We start from the raw sequence: 19657 nt of genomic DNA, 5'->3' as shown, positions 1-19657 counted from the left end.
CAAACCTCCAACTACAAATGTGCAGATTTCCGCATGTGGGACTATATTGGCAAGTGCCAAGGATGGTTTATACACTTTCTTTGTGTATGTCTCTAGCACTCAAGGGAAATGCATTACAGATATAAACATTAGGAGACACCATTATGTCACCCCATTTAACTGTACAGCTCTTGCTATTTTTACGGGAAAATGAAGAGACCAGACAAGAAGGAGTATAAATAGAGCATTCAATAACATGCAAAATATCTTAATTTTTGTAGACAGGCTTTTGGAAAAGGAATTAAGGACTTCATCTAGAAAAATGACTTTCATCAGCCCATTCTTGATTCTGCACATTCCAAAGGCCAGTTGATTTACGAGTTCTGTGGCTTCACTAAGTACTTACTTTAAGTACCACATCCTGATTTTGTCAAGAGCTATTTTGTACTATTTCATAATATTCTCAAGATACAATAACCATATTACCAAGAAAAATGAAACAAAAATGCTAATCCTCCTTGCATAAAATCAAAATATATGTTTTACATTGTATTGTACATAAATAAAACGCTGAGAGAGAGAGAGAGAGAGAGAGAGAGAGAGAGAGAGAGAGAGAGAGAGAGACATAGATATCCATATCCAACAATTAGCTGCTGATAATATAAGACCAATAAAATGGCTCCATGCACCATGATTCCAATCTACTCAAGAAGACAGGCTTCCAATTATTCCTGGAAACTGCTGTCTTTAGAAAGCATTGCTGTAACAGTGAACTTCAGTGCTTATCTCACTATTAAAATATTTCTTGGTAAGCAGCTCTATGCAGAAGCCTTTGTTTAAGGACAGCTATCATGTACTAATATATGCTGCTAGTCCCAGCATTTGGGTGAATGCAAGAGGATGGGGACATCCTGAGCTTAAGAGACCCTAACACAAAAACAAAAGAAGAAAATATGATTTTTCTATTTGAGGTAAAGGCTTACCATATATGGCTGGCCTGGTACCCCAGGTTAGCCCAAATCTTGAGTGATCCTCCTACCACTGACTTCCAAGTGCAAGAATCAAAGATATGTACCACCAGACCCATGTATGAATCCTTAACAGTCAAATTAGTAGATGTACAAGTAAAACTAAGCAAAGAAAAATTCACTATTGTGTTTTGTCAACAGATAATCAATACAAAATGTACAAAGTCTTTCTACACCTGACCCATCACAACTAACCCAACCTTACCTTACCTTACCTTGTTTTCTGCATAAGCAAGCCAGCGGCTCCCAAGAGCAATAGGATTCATGTTTGGCCCAGGACAAGGATAACAACCTACAAGTTCCAAAGAGCATTATTAAGGAATTTCATAATAACTTTTTCAATACCTCATCACTTCTTGATAAAAGGAAAACACAAAAATCAAATGCTTAATTTTTTAAAAACCCCATAAAATCCAAATAATAGTATTTATTGTTTTGTTTTGTTTTGTTTTGAGACAAGATCTTTCGGTGTAGTCCTGGGTATGTGCCACCATGCCTGGTCCAGTATTCATTATTTTAATACTTAAATACTTAAACAGAATTCTTAAATTATGTTTACCTTCCTGATGTATGCTCTCTGCTCCACTGACTCAGGAAGACCTGGTAACCACTTTTTACTAAGCATTTATACTGTTATTCCTCAAGAACAAGATGAAGTTAGAAGGAAATGACTTAAAGCTCTTAAGTTTGACGTTCATAAATGTAAAAGAAATTTTTGGAGAGGAGAGAAAGAAAACAATAGGTCAGGAAGTTAAGGGCAAGAGACCAATTAAAACCAGACACTAAGAAAATGATGCTAGCACAATGATGGAAAACCAAGGCCAAAGGAATGTGGCAATGAGCATAAAGAACCCTCAAAGGATACCTCATCAGAAAGATTCTGGAAAACTAGGTAATGCAACTCCATTTCATTCTTCTTGGTTCCAATGCCAGCTATTAATAGAATAAATGGTTCTATGATGTCTTTCTTGTTTATCATTTCCATACTCTTGATTAGGGGTACCACAGATTAAGGACTGTTCCCTTCTCTTTAGGGTTGACTCTCTAGGGAACGGTGGTGTTGCTGTCACTGCTGAGTGCATATTATGCTGACATACACAAAGACAACACACTGCAGTACTTACAGACTTGAAATTAGCATTATCTTAACTAAAATGAGACACCTGAATGCTACATCACATTTAAGATCTTCAGAATTAGCTTTAAAGGCCAAATAGGGTGGTGGGGGCAGGAACATCAAGACTTACAGGGCATGTGAAGAGTGGCCTCAAGATCAGTCAAGACTAGTCTCAAAAAAAAAATCGAAAGTCTAAACATTACCTAGCTTCAAATAAGCTCTCATAACTAGGACCACTGATATTAGATGCTATTACAATGTCTTCTTTACATGTGTAAGTAGAACCAAAGGATGACAAATTATTTACTGGAACTCAAGTGAACCTCAGGAATTAGAGGACAATGGAGTGAAAGCAAATTGTGTACTGCTCACCCAAACTACATCAGTCATGCAACACCATCCCAACCTTATAAGCCTAACTCCTCCAACGATTAACTTTGACCTTCAGCTAAACTCTAAAAACCAGCACGGGGGTGTACACATCGGGCAACCCGGACATCTGTAATATTAATGTTTACAAGCCATTTAACAAAGTCAGCAAAGGCCCTAACATAACTCAGGCTTTCCAATGTAAATGAAGAGAGTTCAAGAGCCCCACATCAACTCCTCCACCATGGCAGAAAAACTGTGATGGCTCCCACAGCTAATCTGAGTACTCAGGAGGCTGTGGTAGGAGAGCTGACCTGAGTTTAAGGCCAGCCTGGCCTGGCTTCTTTAAGGAACAAGAAGGTTTTCCAGTTTTGCCTGACATGAGCTCAGAAAGTTGTTCCTAACAGACACTTAACTGGAACACATTAGGTAATTAATACTTCACTACTCTCTGCCCTGTGGCTATGAAGATCAGACTGGCCTCAAGCTCTGAGATCTGCCTGCCTCTTTCTCCAATGTGCCATGACAGAGGTTAAAGGCAAGCAACAATACCACACCATCACACTGGCCTCAGTTAGCTGATACATAACACAGGTACCAGACGAGCCAATGGTGAAAGAAAGATGCTACCTAAGCTGGACATTGGTAGCATATGTCTTTAATCCCAGCACTAGAGAGGCAGAGGCAGGCAGATCTCTGTGAGTTCAAGGCCAGCCTGGTCTACAAGAGCTAGTTCTAGGACAGCCTCCAAAACAATAGAGAGAAGCCCTGTCTCGAAAATACAAAACAACATCATCAACAAAAAATAGCCCACAGAGTCTAATCAGCGCTGCCCATATATTCCTGGGTGTGGGGCCATCTCCTGGAGAATGGGTCACCCATCGGGGCCACACTCTTAAAAAAAATAAACTGTCACCCAGAAGACATCAAAAAGATGCTAGACTCTGTCTTCACATCACATCCAAAAAGTACTTGGGCTAGAGAACTGGCTTAGAAGTTAAGAGATTTTGTTGTTCTTGCAGAGGAACAGAGCTCAATTCCATGAATCCATATGGCAGCCCTCAACTCTCCGTAACTCCAGTTACAGGGGATCTAATGCCCTCTTCTGGCCTCAAAGGCACCAAGCAAAATACACATGCACATATAAATGGTAAAAGTGAATCTAAAAAACTTTTTAATTCATTCAGAATGGATGCTATACTTAAAAGTATAGCATGAAGCAAGGAATGGTAGCACACATCTTTAATTCCAGCACTAAGGAGGCAGAGGCAGGTGGATATGTGAGTTCAAGGTCAGTCTGGACTACAGAGTGAGTTCTAGGTACAAAGAAACCTGGTCTTGAAAACAAAACAACCACACACACACACACACACACACACACACACACACACAAACTACATTGCTAATACATATCTTTAACTGAAAATAGGTTTTTGAAAGACAACATCAAAATGTAACAAGATCAGGACAGACAGCATTTGCAGTTCTTACGGAGGACCTGGGTTCAAAATTCAGTAACCACATGGCAGATTACAACCAACAATAAACTCCATTTCCAAAGATTCAATGCCCTGATCTGGTTCTGTGTACAGGAGTAACACATGTGAAACAAATACACATATGCAGTCAAAACATTCATAACACAAAATTTTTAACAAGTAAAAAAAAACCTACCAGCAGAATACAGGAATATGTTTGCAACCCATATGTGATGACAAGTGACCTATTTTAGAAAATCTTAACAACTCAATATTGAGATATTTTCTATTTAAAATTGAACTAAGATATACATTGACAAATATGTGACAAGTAATCGGTATCACTGGCACTAAAAAATATACATATATAATTACAAAAGTTTGCAACCAAATGTTCACTCCCAAGAGAACTGAAATTACATCCACATAAAAACAAGAGTGCGTACACAGTTTCATACAAGCATCACTCTTACATTCCAGAAGGACACACAGAGTAGTATCTGTAAACCAATTAATAGATACATCCCTAACAATCATAAAATTCAGGATCGTTACATAAGGAAGATGTAAGACCTGAACACTATGTGTGGAGATGCATGTCTATAATCATTTCTTGGGACACAGAGGCAGGAGGCTAAGTACTTCCAAGTCAGCCTGGGCTATATAAAACCCAGTCTTGGGGGGGGGGGGTGAACAGAGGGAAGGAGGGAGAGAGAAAATTAAGCAGGAAGGCAATCAGAGGGTCAGGAGGTGAAGGAATAATGAAGGCTACAAACTGACTTGAATGCTATCTCTATGTTCTATTAGACACCAGTCACAAAGATCACATTAGATAAGCATAAGAAAATCTGAATACAATCCAGAAATATGCACACACACGTTAAATATCAATTTGAGGTTTATTTAATCATGCAACTGATTAATGGCCTTTTAAAGTTCTATGAGCTTTGAAGAAATTTGCACATTATTTTCTGTTCATTTTGCATGTATGCAAAACATATGAATTTCAGCACAAAGCTATCCAAAAACTCAATAGGTGGGAATAATGTTCAGGAAACAGAAAAGTCAGTTTAGTTCACTGAACATGCATATACTTGCAGATTTCTCTGCACAGGGCCAGGAGATACCAGAGCAGCCCTCTTTACCTTGTGAAAAACCAAAAGCCATGGAAGTAAATTTAACACACAAATTAACCTAGATGACACAACCACCAATCCTTTCTGCTGTATATTACAAACATGTGGAAGTGGTGGTTCCAAGCCAGGCTGGATAAACAGCAAGGCATTGCTTTCCCAAAATGGAAAAAAAAAAAAAAAGCAAGCAAAGCTGTTCTTACCCAAAATTTTAACTTTGCATTTTAAAGCTACTTTAAACTCATTTCCATGTGTTCCATGTGTTGCTCATCATTAACATAAACAAAGAACAGACATTCTAACACTAATAACATTTGGACTGCACCAATAACTTTCCTTCTCAAACTGAAACACAGGCAGATGCACAGAGTCTGTTTATCAGACACTCTGGGCTCTCTGGAGACTCCATATCTGCCTTACAACTTCAAAGCATCCTTAAAATGACTGCTAATGACATCTATCAGTCTTTGTCTTTTGTTTTCCTACTCATACCTGAGTTTTGAATTTCCACATCGGACAGCTGCTCAGGACCACCTTTTCTGTACATCCAAACACAAAGGTGTCTCCTTTCTCGTCCTATTGGATGCACTCTGTTAACAGTTCTCTATCAGCTCCCTTTACCTGCTTCATCAACTCTTTGGCACAAATCCCCATGATGCCTGCTCTGATGGGCACGGCAGACTCTACTCACTTTACAATACTTTCATTGTATTCATACATAACAAGGCCTTCAGCTAAGAATGCATTATGCAAGAGCTTCCCATTCTACTTCAGAAGTTAAATGTCTGCATGATCAAAAGGACATCCTCATTAAGTGGAGATCTTGTGATTCTACACAGGCTCTGATCTTCCAGAACTGGGTACCAGGCTGGTAAAGAGTTGGTAGAGAGTTTGCTTAGGCTGTGCCCCACTGTAGACTCAATCAACACTGCAGAAACCCGCATGACAGGCATGTGGATAAGGAAGTCAATGTCACCCTAGCTACAGGATGAGGCCAGCCTGGGCTACATTAAACTCTGCCTAACAAACAAACAACCCCACTGGGTGTGAATAAACAGAGACAAGGCACATGCTCCAGGCAAATGAGCTGCCACAAAAGGCGCCATAGAGTGTGCCAATCTCCCACTCCCTATCAGCCTCTGCATCAGTCAACATCCAAACACAAAAGTACACACGACACCTGTATCAACTCTGAATACAGTGGAAGGAATTAGCTGAAGAACTGGGAATGGTGAAGAAATTGGAGAAAAATAACCTTCATTAATACTATGAAGTAGCAGCATTTGCCACATGATTAAGAATTACATCACACTGAATTTGTTTTGAAATGTTCTTTATTGGTGTCTGACGTGTTATTATGTTTGCTTTATTTGATATAGGGTCTCTCTCTACAGCTAAGGCTGTCCTGGAATATGCTATGTAGTCCAGGCCTCAAATTCATAGCAGCCATCTTGTTTCAGGATCAAAGTGCTAGGATTTCAGGTAGAAGCCACTAAATCATAACTTAAATCACTTAAGTAAAGCTTTAATTCACGGACCCTGATTCTTGATGAATATCATCAATCTATCCAACTTCAAATCACTTGCACAAACTCAATCCCTAGATTTCACAATTTAAATAACCAGGACTGAGAATGACACTTTCTAGTCACTAGGACAAGGAAGCATTTATTAATGACGCTCCGCGGCACCGGAGTGAGAAGCTACAATAGTCGCTAATCACAACTGGAAGCAAGAAGTCAGTTTTTGTTGTAGCTTTCTAAACACTTGATGGAGTTTTACTGTTTGGTTGGTTGGTTGGTTGGTTGGCTTGGTTTGGATTTTTAAAAAATATTTGTTTTGTTTCTTTATGTATATGAGTGACCTGTCTTTCTGTACACCAGAAAAGGGAATCAGATCAGATTATAGACAGTTGTGAGCCACCACATGGTTGCTGGGAATTGAACTCAGGACCTTTGGAAGAACAGTCAATGCTCTTAACCACTGAGCTATTTCCCCAGCCCCTGGTTTGGATTTTTTAACTTGTTTTCAATACTGGGTATTGAGCCAGGGCCTCTCGCACACTAAACAAGTGCCACAATGCATACATCAGCAGCTTTGTCACTTTTATTTTTAAAAGTTGCCCACACATACCTGACTTGTAATCCTCCAGGTCTCTCCTTCAACATAGCTATCAAATAAGAACTAAAACATACAAATATATTGTGGGTCTTCGGCAATCTATTAATAGAAGTTTTAAGCCATCCCTAGTCCATGAGAGTTGATGCACAAATTCTGAGGGAGTATGTGAGAATCCCTTTGTGACAGAATACAAGACAATAATGGCTAAGCTATTGGTTGTATGCCACTTACAAAGGCAGAAACCCTGGTGACACTTGCTCAACTGTTCCTCCTCTCATAAACAATTCACACAGTACAAGAGAAACTAATACAGGAAGACATCTTTCTTCAACTATTGGGTAGATCCAAAAACTCATGGTTAAATATTTAGGAATATACAGTAACGGTGTGCCACAGAGACAGACACACACATGGTGGGAGACAGAGAGACAGAGACACACACACATCCCCTCGCCCCCACCCCCCACACCCTGTAACATTATCCCAGCAGTCAGAGGCTGTGGCGGAAGGATGGCAACTTTAATACAATCGTGGGCTAAGCTACAGTGAGGAAGACTCTGTTGAAAGGGAGGAGCAAGGACAAGACAGAAGGCAATGGGGGGGGGGCTAACAATTCTCTGAAGTTTAACATGCCAGTCCCTAACTCTAGCTTTATCAGTACATCCAAACTGTTAACTAGCCGAGGCTGATAATTTTTCACAAATAATGAAAATGTGAACTTTAATTTTAATTCAAATTTAAAAATAATTAAAGTCTATGTCCTTTAAATCAAACAGTAAGGCTAATATACAAATTTAATTAATTTATTTTGTATGTGTTGATAAAGCTATCAAACACATCCAGAGCACAAATTCTAAAAGAAAATTAAAAAAAAAGGGGGGGGGGGACAGAAAGTCAGCTGGTAGGGAAATAGGGATAGCTAGGAAGGTAGGGGTGGGTGGGGAAGTAAGGGTGGGAAGGGAGAGGAGGTAGGGGAGGAGTGGAAGGGGGGGTAGAGTAGATGGGAAGGTTGGGGTGGGAGGGGAAATAGGAGTGGGTAGGAAAATAGAGGGGGGTGGAGAGGTAGGGTGGGTAGGAGATCTGGGTAGATAGAAAGGTGGGGGTAGATGGGGAAGTAGGGTGGACTTATGAAGAACTAGGGGAGGGGAGTGTATGTGCTCAAATACAAATTGTCAAAGAATTTAAAACAATATTATAAAGTTATAAGATAATTATCTAAAAAAGATAATCTCAATTATTATCCCAGTTAATAACTGCTCGTTATTCACTGTTAATATTTTCTATTCTGCCATTTACCACTAATAAGAAAAATAACAACTACTTACAAAAAATTTCTTTGAGATGAAAATTTGAAAACCTTAATTTGCATTTAAAAAAACCTCCTCCCATCAAAGGGTGGGGCCGCTAAGATGGCTCCATGATAAAGCGCGTCTGAGGATCCTAGTTATAACCTTTACAGCCCACAGAAAGACAGTAAAGAAACTCCTAAAAGTGGTTCTCTGACCAACATACATGCTCCATAGCTTGTTTATCCACAAGACACAACAGTAATACAAAATAATTTTTTAAAACAATGGGGGAAGCCAGGCCGTGGTGGCACATACCTTTAATCCCATCACTCAAGAGGCAGAGGCAGGTGGATCTCTGTGAGTTAGGACATCATGGTCTACACAAGGAGCTCCAGGACAGTCAGAACTACACAGAGAAATGCTGTCTGGGAAAAAACAGAAAAAAAATAACAACAAAAAACAACAGTGGGGGGCTCTCAAGGAATGGTTCACATTTACAGTTCCTTATGAGGTGGCTGTAACTCCAGTTCCAGGCCACCAAGACCTCTTCTTGCATCTGAGTGCACCTACACACATACATATACATTTTTAAGAATAAATAAATCTTTAAAAGAAAACCAATGATGTAAGTCTCCACCACCCCATTTTAATGCTCTGAACTACTAAATTGATAGGAATGCATGCTCCAGAATAAAGTTAAATGGGGTCACAACAGAGACACTGAACACTGCAGAAGTCGTTACACCCTTATCTGTAATCAATATCAAACAGCAAAAGATTTAAAAAACACTGTTGAAATGGAATGTCAAATCCATGGGGAGAGCTGACACCTGGATATGACAGAGATACCCACTGTGTCCCAAGTAACTCATCTGCAGCACACAGAGCTACACAACCTTCTGCTGCCTAACTGTTCACATCACACAAGCACCTAAGCATAATGGGTGAACAACTAAAAGGAAACCATTAAGGTTTCATGGTCCACAAAATGTCAAGCATACACTTTACAGAAACATTATTTAATATAATATATAATATAACATGGTGTGTAATTATCTGTAATATATATTGCAGTTATAACAAAGAACTTGTCCTTATAGGAAAGGAATAATATCTACATATACAACTACCTGAGGCTTGATTTGTGGTAGCTACTCAGTAAACATCAATGTAAGTCCACATAGTATTTCAAGTTCATTTCAAAATGAAGACTCATTAAGCTATTTCTGTAAGATATACATATCAGACCCTTTGGAGGGGGAAAGAGAACAATTGGGAGGGTGCTAATATCTTACTGGGCTTCAGGAAAAATAAAATTAAAAACTCTGTGTCCCAAATTGACTAGCATTTTGATAGCTAACTGACCCCTGCTGGCATTTCCAGACTGTCTGTCCTGTACAACTCAGCAGGCCTGCACATTCCAGCTCCTTAAAATTAATTAGCTCATCCCTCACATCCTTCCTCTCTCAGTCCTCCGCCTTTCTGTAAAACCTAGCACCGACTGTGTGTTTGAACACTGGTTGGAACTAGATTCTGGGCTAACTGCTGAGCTCCTGACAGCAGTGAAAGTATTGAGGGAAACGGCAAAGGAAGCGGGTAAATAGTCCTCCAAATCTAAAGTCCTTCCTAGAGCACAGTAAAATCACTTCTCTACATGAAATGCTAAAACAGTGACAGGGACAGTGAGAGGCACTCAATCTGAGTATATAAAAATCTTACGCTATATACAGAAAAACAAGGCAATGCTCTAGCATGGTAAAATTCCTTCCTAAGATTAGAGGCTACTAAGTACTGGGCAGACCATGGCCGAAAACCCACTGCTGACAGGATCCAGTCAGCAACAGAAACATAAACGCACACGACAGGAAGTAAAATGATTTGGTACATACTTGTGACAAAAAATTTTTTTGTGAAAGTACAGCTATCAAAGGCAGCGATTTTCTCCTGCAAGACTACGACCAGGATCCTAAAAATTAGAGGGAAAAACCAAAATGGAAACATGAGTGAGAAATTCTCTGAATTCAATCACAAATAATTAAAATCATACTTTTAAAATAAAACATTTATAATACATAGGGTAGAAATATCTGACTACAAAAATCTGAGAGTAAAAACAATGAAATCGTTCATATAAACAAAGTGACAAATTCTAAAGCTGAAAATGGTCTCTGAACAGTTTCATTTTCGTATTCTGAAATTAAACAGACAACATTTAGAATGGATAATATTAACCAGTTGGCTACATACTAAACATAGTGTTTAATAATATTTAAAGTCAGAATTAGATGTGATTTATGTAACTTATTACTTAAAAAGATTGCAAAATTTCTCAGTATACCCAACAAAATCTGAGATGTTTACCATTTAGTATACACCATTTCTAAATGGGTCAATATAGTAAGATTTAGTAAAATTTGTATAACAGTAATTTTAGAGAACAAACTTCACAAATAATCAGGGGAATAATTTAAAAATATAGAATGTATAATTAAGCTATGATTTTAATGTTCAAAAGAGAAATTAGAGTTGACTATTTCTTGTAGAATAACAAATCCCATGCTAAATAATTATTTCAATAACACATCATTCTTATTATTAAATGAATCACGTATTTTTTGAAATTTTAATGGATAAATCTAATTAATACATGATAAAAACTGAAGGGGAAATAATGAGACTTATTATGAAAAACACATCATACAGTGAAGGGTCTTGAAACGTAGAAAACTTCCACTCGCTGCTGCAGAAGGATTCGAATACTGTTACATTGTACTATTGCTATTGTCACTCAGCTCTGTTGAGAACGTCTCTGTCTGTGGATGAACTTTTTGCTGTTACTAAGTAAATAATCTGTTGAATGCTTTATGTGCACTGTGCATATAATAATAAAAAACGCAGAGAGGCAGTGTCCCCATAAAGGCCACAACAGTAAACTTTACACTCAACAGTAAATTTCACTTGTGTCCTGTAACTAAAGGAAGCCCCAAACATTCTCTCACCCTTCAGTTCCTCACACCCCCAACACCTTTACAGAAAGTATCAACATCTCCAATGTTCCCTTATACAAAATAGCCATTAAAAAAATCTAATAATGTAACATGCAAAACAAAAAAGGAAATATTGCTGAAAGTCAGTAGAAGCTTCCTCAGGTATCAAGAAACATTGCCTGTGATCCCAGACACTTAGAGGAATCAATAGCTTGAGGCAATCCCAAACTATATATATATGGTAAGATCCTATCTGAAGACTATCAGAAACGATATGCACAGACAGACAGACAGACAGACAGACAGACAGACAGACAGACAGACAGACAGGATTACCAGATTACCAATTAAAGAGTTCTGAATTCTGTTTTCAGGGGTTGGGTTCAATTTTAAACTATAAAAATCAAGAGAGAAACTACAATATGCTCAAGTTAAATTATACATAAATCAAAATACATAAAAACATAAAATTGCATGTAGCCTTAAAGCCCTAACCCTTAAAACTATAAAATGGAAAAATACACAGAACACAAATAGTGACCAAAAGAAAAATAAACACTAACAGCATACAAGTCACTACAGGACTAGTCACAAAAAACTTTGTATAAAATAGCCACAGAGCCACAAAGTAAGAAAACATAAACATAACCATACATGTATGTGAGACCAACAACAGAAATTCAAAATGAGTTAATGAGCACTGAAATTAAAAAAAAAAGAAAAGGTGGACAGGGTGGGAAGCTCCTAGCTTGGTACTTGCTGCAGAAGCATAAGGGTCTGAGTTCAGATCCCAGAACTCCCATGAACACCAAAGCCTCTGTATTTCCAGCTTCATAGGGGAAGATAAGGTGCCCAGGGGAAACTAGATACTGAGACTATCCAGAACCAGCAATGGATGTTGGTGGATGATTCTTGACCTCAACACCCTTGAGCACATATGTTCAAGGGCAATTGAAAGCACACACACACACACACACACACACACACACACACACACACACACACACACACACACGGAGGAGGGGAAAGGAGGCTGTAATCCCAAACAGTTGGAAGGCTGCCAGGGGAGTTTGAGCACAGCCTGTACTACATAGTAAGACCCTGTCTAAAAACACAAATGAAACATCAACTTGTGTCATGCATCCCACCTCATCTATCACTAGACACCCACAGTCATCACAGAGACCAAATATAAATCTACAGACAGTAATCGCAACAAATAAAACAACCTAATGGGCATGTGTCACCAAAGACATTAGTTACCAAAACTCATACCAGTAAAATATAATGTCCAAGGATATAATGCTAAATAATCTTGGGTTTTTTGTTTGCATAATACATAAAGAATTTTGAAACCTAAATAGCTTGCGTATCTGGTCCAGATTTAGCTCTATTACATTGCTCTTTTGCCTGTTTTCCCCTGTCAGACATTAGAAATTACTGCACAGATGCACAGTAAAATAATGAACCTTGACACCCTATTAAAAAGTTCTTGATTTTATTTTATTTTTGTGCCATCCACAGTCACTTAAATCCAGAGCTTCTTGGATGGAGAGGGGATGCTTACTCTATTTGTAGCCTAGGCTGGCTCAGCCTCCCAATGGTAGGTACCCATGTCTCTAAAAGAACTCAACTTCCTAAGAGTGTAATAGGTTCTGATGCTAATTAGTATATTGTGATATCTTTTTTCCATTTATTTACTAAAATTTACATATGTAATTTTACTGATTTCAATTAACAATGCAAAACTATTAATATGAAGAATGTAAGGCAGCCCACCCTCACCAAGTCCCTGAAGAGTGGCTCTATGTGACAAATGATTGACCTACATGAGTCACAGTGCTCACAAATCTATGAGAATCATTTTTCTTCCTACAGACAGAGAAAAGCACCTGATCATAAATTAAATCTCCAAAGTGTATACAGCTCAGGCTAGAAAAGTCTTACATCTCTAAGAAACAGTGGCAAGAAAGAAACCTCTGAACAAAGTCAGGTGAGGAGGGAACGAAAAAGGTATGTGATACCTGTTACCTTCAGCCACAGGCAGGACGCCACTGGAGAATTTAGAGCAGAAAGGGGCATGATCGAACTTAAATTCTGGCACTATAATAAAAGTGGGACTACCTGGTGGAATGCAGACAATGAAACAGTGCATATAAAAGACGATGGGAAGCAGGTATAGTGAAAAATAACCAAATTCTATATGCAATATGAAAAAGAGGGGGGCAAAACAAACATTTGGCAAATGATTTTGAATACCGGTGAGATGTGATGGGAAAACTGACACAAGAGACATCAAATCATGGGAACTAATATTAACTAGAACAGGGAGGACAAAAAGAGTTCCTCCTTTCAGAATTGGAGGTGAGGAAGGGGGCCTACAATCAGCATGGAAAGATATGGATGGCAGCTAGGTCCATGGTCCAGACTTAAAATCCCAGGTAATCAGGAGGCAGACATAGGAGAATAGGGTATTCAGGCCTTGCCTGGACCCTAATGGCCCCAAGCATCAAAAATGAGTGGTAAGTGTAATGATGAAGACAATGAGAGTTTATGGAACCAAGGAATCTGCCAAACATGCACACTGTGCAGGTACAATGAAAGAGGAACACCATGCATTCTCCAGAAAAAAGGGAGGCCAAGCATGGGAGCAAAATCCTGGAAGCTGGCACAAGTTCAAGGCTACCTTGGGTCACAAGGTGAAACCTCATTGTCTCAGAAAAGCAAAGGATGAATCAGAAGTGAGATGAGACAGCAAGGGCAGGGTGTAGAAAGGCGCCCTGCTGCAGCACACAGCCCCCCTGCTGCAGCCCACAGCCCCCTGCTGCAGCTCACAGCCCCCCTGCTGCAGCTCACAGCCCCCTGCTGCAGCCCACAGCCCCCCCCCCCGTGTCCCAGGACTAGAACAGGCTGTTCCTGTAGATGCCTTCAATCAAGTTCACCCTGTTAGGGACATGCCTGAAAACAGTTGTCCTCGTGGGCTCTGCATATATAAATTTATGGTCTTCATAAAATTTATATCTACAACTGGCTTCCTGCTAAATTTTTAATATTCTTCCATTTATACAGAGCACCAGCGACTTTTATTAATATCTATTTTTCAAACTGCATAATTTCTTCCTCCTTTTGGTTTTATGACACTGTGGCATGTGTCACAGACTGGCCTCAAGCTGGCTACTTAGCTGAGGATGTCCTTGAACTCAAATCCCCCTGCCTCCATCTCTCAAGTTCTTGTATTACGTGGATATGCCACCATGCCTGGCACACTGGATAATTTCTACTTCCCTTTATCAACATGTTTCAACATCAAGAAGGTTAATAACCCTTGAGCACATTTGAAAACTTTACTAGAGGTGGTTTAGGTTTACTTGTATTTACTGACAGGGCTGGATGCCTGGTTTCTGCTCCCTTTCACACGGTGCAATGTTTTAAACAGGAAGAGGATTTCCTTCCTTGCTTCTCATAGCTGCTTGCTGAAGTTCTGACTTTGACTTTATGTCTACCACACCCAGCATGTGACCTTTACTATCTATCTCTTCTGCTGTTACATCCTCACCTCCTTCAGATGCCCATGCTAACCCAAGTAAGGCAAGTAAGTACGCAAGCCAAGGAAGGGGCCTGGTCTCCGAACTGCTAGCTGCCACTCTCACACTGTTCTAGTCATTCGATGTGCGTGATTAGCCTGGCACTCCAGGTGGAGGATTAAATGCTAATGACAGAAAGAAAATGTATAAAAGCGTCTAAGAATGTTTTTAAGTGACAATGGTTGCTTTGTTTAAATTATCCAATTACTGAAATAACTTCACAGAAAAACACTTCCTCTCCCATGCCTTAATAGCACCAGACTGGGGTCTCATCGGCAAATTCAGGTGGAGATGACAGGATATTCATGGAGCACCCTGAATAAACCCCCTTGGGTATAGTAACTCTTTACCGCAAGTTTGTAGATTGAGAGATCTAGTCCACCCTCAACAGGTCAAGAGACCTTGGTGGAACAAACCCAGAATGACCACAGACTTTGGATGCTGTTCCCTGAGAAGAGCCTTAGGATCCTCTGGGTCACTGCTGCCACCCTGTTTCAGTGATGCTTTGCTCTTACCCACCCTTTGGACATTTACTTATGCTCCAGAAAACTGTCTGCTGCACTAACATAGGAGTTCATGCACATCTGTTACTGCATACATCCCCAGTCCTGTGATTCCTTCAAATAACCTACACTCTGTGCATCCTCTATGGGAAAACTCTGGTCTTCTCAAATCTACCCTCTACCAATTAGCACCATGTTCATTTCCCTGCCATATAACTGCCAATTACTTCTTAGGAGGGCTTGTGAATACTTGCTGCTGATCTCAACTTTGCCAAGTGCAATTACAGAATTCATTCCTGAATCATTGTGTGATGCAGTTATGACAATTCTGTGGCCTGCTTCTCCTGATCCTTGTGTTTCCTGAAGAAAGGCTGGTTCAGTTACGGCTAACGTGTGCTTCTTGGGGAAACCGGAGGCCTTCCTACGAAGCTCTTAAATTTGGCTACACACACATTTTGGCATTAGTTTTTAAACAATATATAATTGCTAACTTTGATTTCCTCTCTAACTTAAGCTCAGCAAACTAAACAAAAAAGAGGCAGTTTTGTTGCTACTTTGTGTGGATTTTAATGGATTTATAATCTAAAGAAAATAATCTGAAAGTCTTCTATTTAGAATGTGATAATGTTCCTTTTTAATAAATCTACTTGGTGCAGGATGGGCAGTTTTCTGGGTAAACTATATTGTCTCCTGGATGTAAACCATTCTACACAGTTTTCTAGGAAATGGGGTGGACACATTCTGCTGGCACTGGTTCACTGTTTCTTCTACTTTATAGGGTTTTGTCCCTGAATTTGAATATACCCACTAGTACCAAGTCCACATATAATTTTCACTATTGTTTTCAGTACTAGATTCTTTCTTCTCTAAGAGCCTATGGTTAATATTTCATTATCACTAGAATTCAGGTAGCTTAATCTATATTTGAATATACTCCCACAATTATAAAGAAGGAAAATGGATCTAATCCCTGTTTTTAACTATATTGTGAAATATGAAGGAATAAAAATATATTAAAACATTGTAGGCTAAATATGGTGATACATGCCTAAATTCCCAACACTGAGGAGGCTGAGCCAAGAGGATAACAAGATCAAAACCAGCCTGGGAAACCGGTAGACTTGGCATCAAAATAATATAAAATTAAGAGGGTGGGGGCAGGCCAGTAAAGTTCTCCAACCAAGTATTATTCGAAAACAATACTCTAGGGCTCAGGTTGAAATTTAATGGTCTGATGCTTGTCTAGGAACATATGCAAGAACCCAGGTTTAACTCTCAGCACTGAAAATAAAGAGATGCACACCATTCCAACATTCCAGTGTTTCTCTGTTTTCTTATGTAAATTCCACTTATATCTCTCTACACTGAATCACAACTCATGGTTAGGTCAGGAGACTGGAAAGTACTCAATGTGAAATCTCAACTATTTCATTGAAAAGAAACTCAAACTTCTTTCAATGACTTGAAAGCACAAAATCGGTAGAGTTCTGCATGTCATGGAGGCACATTACAATCTGAAAATAAATATATGAAAAATACTTACCGTTTGTTGCAGTGTAGATCATAAATGGGTGTTTTGAACTGAATGGACTTCACCATTTCCCCAGTTCGGAGTGAGTACAGATCCACAGAGCAATACGGTGGTGTCGTACTGCAAAACAAACACTACTGTAAGAAAGCAGGGAAGACAGCACACCAGCCATTTTCTTAGCACATGGCATTAAGAAATTTATTCAAACTGGGCAGTGCTGGCACACACAGTTGATCCCAGTGCTTTGGAGGAAGAGGCAGGCGAATATCTGTGAGTTAGAGTCCAGCCTGGTCTACAGAGTGAGTATCAGGACAGCCTCCAGAGCTAAGACAAACCCTGTCTTGCAAATAAAAAAAAACAAAGAACAAGAAGAAGGAGAAGGAGGAGAGGAAGAGGACCGGTAGAAAATAAAGAAATCCAAATGTTACCACACAAAATAAAAATAATCCACCCAGGCAATTCATTTATTGCAAATGAAGCATTAGGCCCAGCAGGGTGATCCAAGACTTTAATCCAGCACTCAGAAGGCAGAGGCAGGCAGATCTCTGTGAGTTCCAGGGATGGAGGTAGAATGAATGCAATGAAGAAAACAATGATTTTATAATCAATTAATTACATGTTAACTGCAAGGAATATTTACTTAATCTGATTAAAGGATTAAAATGAAGGATGGAGAGATGGCTCAGCAGTTAAGAGCACTGACTGCTCTTTCAGAGGAACAAGCACCCCAATGGCAGCTCACACCTGTCTGTAACTCCAGGATCCAATACCCTCACACAGACATACAGCAGGCAAAACACCAATAAAATAAAAGATCAAAATGACTTTCTTTTGTAATGCATATAAATGTAAAATACTGCAAATGTGATACCAATTAGGCAATAAGTGAAAGCTTCAGTTTAGCAAGGTAGGTCGGTTCTGTGCATAACTGAAAACACAGTTTATGGGAAGGAAAACTGCCTTTATTTGTTTAAAACCTGGTTGTGTGTGTGTGTAAAGCTCAACAGTGTGAAGAAAAAAAAAACACATATAGTGTCCCTGGACATTAAAGACCACTGCTGTGGTTGATACATGGATTTATCAGGGTCACTAAATACAAGGTATACATAAATTTATCATCAGAGCTTATAAATGAAGAAGTTAAGATTTTGAAATACCACACACAGCAGTCTTCAAGTATTCATTTCACAGCGCAAAAAAAAAAAAAAGTTAATTAAATCTTCTGCACAGCAGAAGTCAGGTGTGGCAGTGCACACCTGTAACCCAGAGATGAAGAAGAATCATGAACCCAAGATCACTCTCATGTATATAACGAGCTCTAGACAGCTATCTCAAAATTCAAAAGATCCACTAACACACACGAATGGTAAAGGATCTATATACTTTTCTGGCCAGCTCATTTTTATTGAAAGTATAGCGCTATTAAATTTGATAGTCTTTACTGTTTTTTAATATTAACTGGGAAAGCGCCATAGGTCTAAAAAGGTAACAACTAACTGTTGTGTCTGCATCTGTTAAAATACCTGCATCTGAAGTTGTCCTCTGACCTCCACAAGCACGGCAATGCCACCCGCACACAAACATTCACCAGTAAAATATAGTTCCAGCAAGTAGAGGCACTTGCCACAAGGGTTAACAACCTAAGCTCCATCTCGAGGACTCAGAAAGGGAAAGGGAACTACCTCCCAGGTTGTCTCTGACTTCCATCCACATACACCCTAGGCCACAAGCAAGCCCGAATACTGTTTGCGCTCACATAAATATCCAAATATAATTAAAATTTAAAAACAAATATACTATGTTTTAAAGCCCAAAGATCTCATACTGTAATGTCTTCTTCTCTGTGCAATAGTAGTTGAGTGACAGCCAGGGAACAGCAATCAGGGACACAGAGCACAAAGGGGGCAGAGCAACAGGTGGTATTGGAGAAAATGTTGTTCTGCCATGACAGTGGAAACACACTTTGCATATACACAGAGCAATGGAAGATGGGAGAAATTTTCCTAAAACCTTGAAATCTTATTTTTAAAATTAACAAAATGCAAATATTACACCCAAAATTAATCTTATCTTCTGCTGATAAGAGGGCAATTTAGCAGCCAATGAAACCTAACAAGGAAGGAAAACCTGTGTGTTGTTTACAGAGAGGTGCTCATGACAGTGGCCCGCACAAGGTAACAGAATTCCAACCACTCCACTGGCCCATGCACAGAATTCTTTTTCCAAAATCCTCGTATGGGTGGAAAGGCAATGAAGCCTCACCTCAGTGCTAACTGAACTAACAGGACAGCGCTATAAACAATGGGCATATGGGGAAGCACCTAACCACTAGTAAATAGTCATCTATAATACAAATTCTGACTAATTCGCACATTCTTGAGGCAGCCAACATCTTTCTGCCCATGATGTGGCTATGTGCTTCATGAGCATGCTCAACATCCTTTGGAAAGCCTTACCCATCTATCTGTGTGGAACATAGCGAAGCAGTTTTGGTTTTACTCCTAGGCAGCTGAAGAGAAAGCTTACCGTAAACCACTG

The 19657-nt window shown here is 39.3% G+C and overlaps 1 protein-coding gene across 14 annotated transcripts in view; it reads right to left on the bottom strand.

The window, feature by feature from the left end:
• Nucleotides 1–19657, bottom strand: part of Bcas3 (BCAS3 microtubule associated cell migration factor) — a 478038-nt gene that overhangs the window by 367128 nt on the left and 91253 nt on the right. For all 14 annotated transcript variants that reach the window (XM_040749387.1, XM_040749386.1, XM_040749389.1 and 11 more), the window contains exons 8-10: nt 17132–17239; nt 10404–10480; nt 1223–1299 (exon numbers count right to left, since the gene is read on the bottom strand). In XM_040749387.1, coding sequence (XP_040605321.1) covers nt 1223–1299; nt 10404–10480; nt 17132–17239 — 262 coding nt within the window. The remainder of the gene's footprint in view (nt 1–1222; nt 1300–10403; nt 10481–17131; nt 17240–19657) is intronic.

This window comes from Mesocricetus auratus, unplaced genomic scaffold, assembly GCF_017639785.1.
Source record: "Mesocricetus auratus isolate SY011 unplaced genomic scaffold, BCM_Maur_2.0 Super-Scaffold_100007, whole genome shotgun sequence".
NCBI classification, from domain to species: domain Eukaryota; kingdom Metazoa; phylum Chordata; class Mammalia; order Rodentia; family Cricetidae; genus Mesocricetus; species Mesocricetus auratus.
This window is presented reverse-complemented; position numbering and strand designations above follow the sequence as displayed.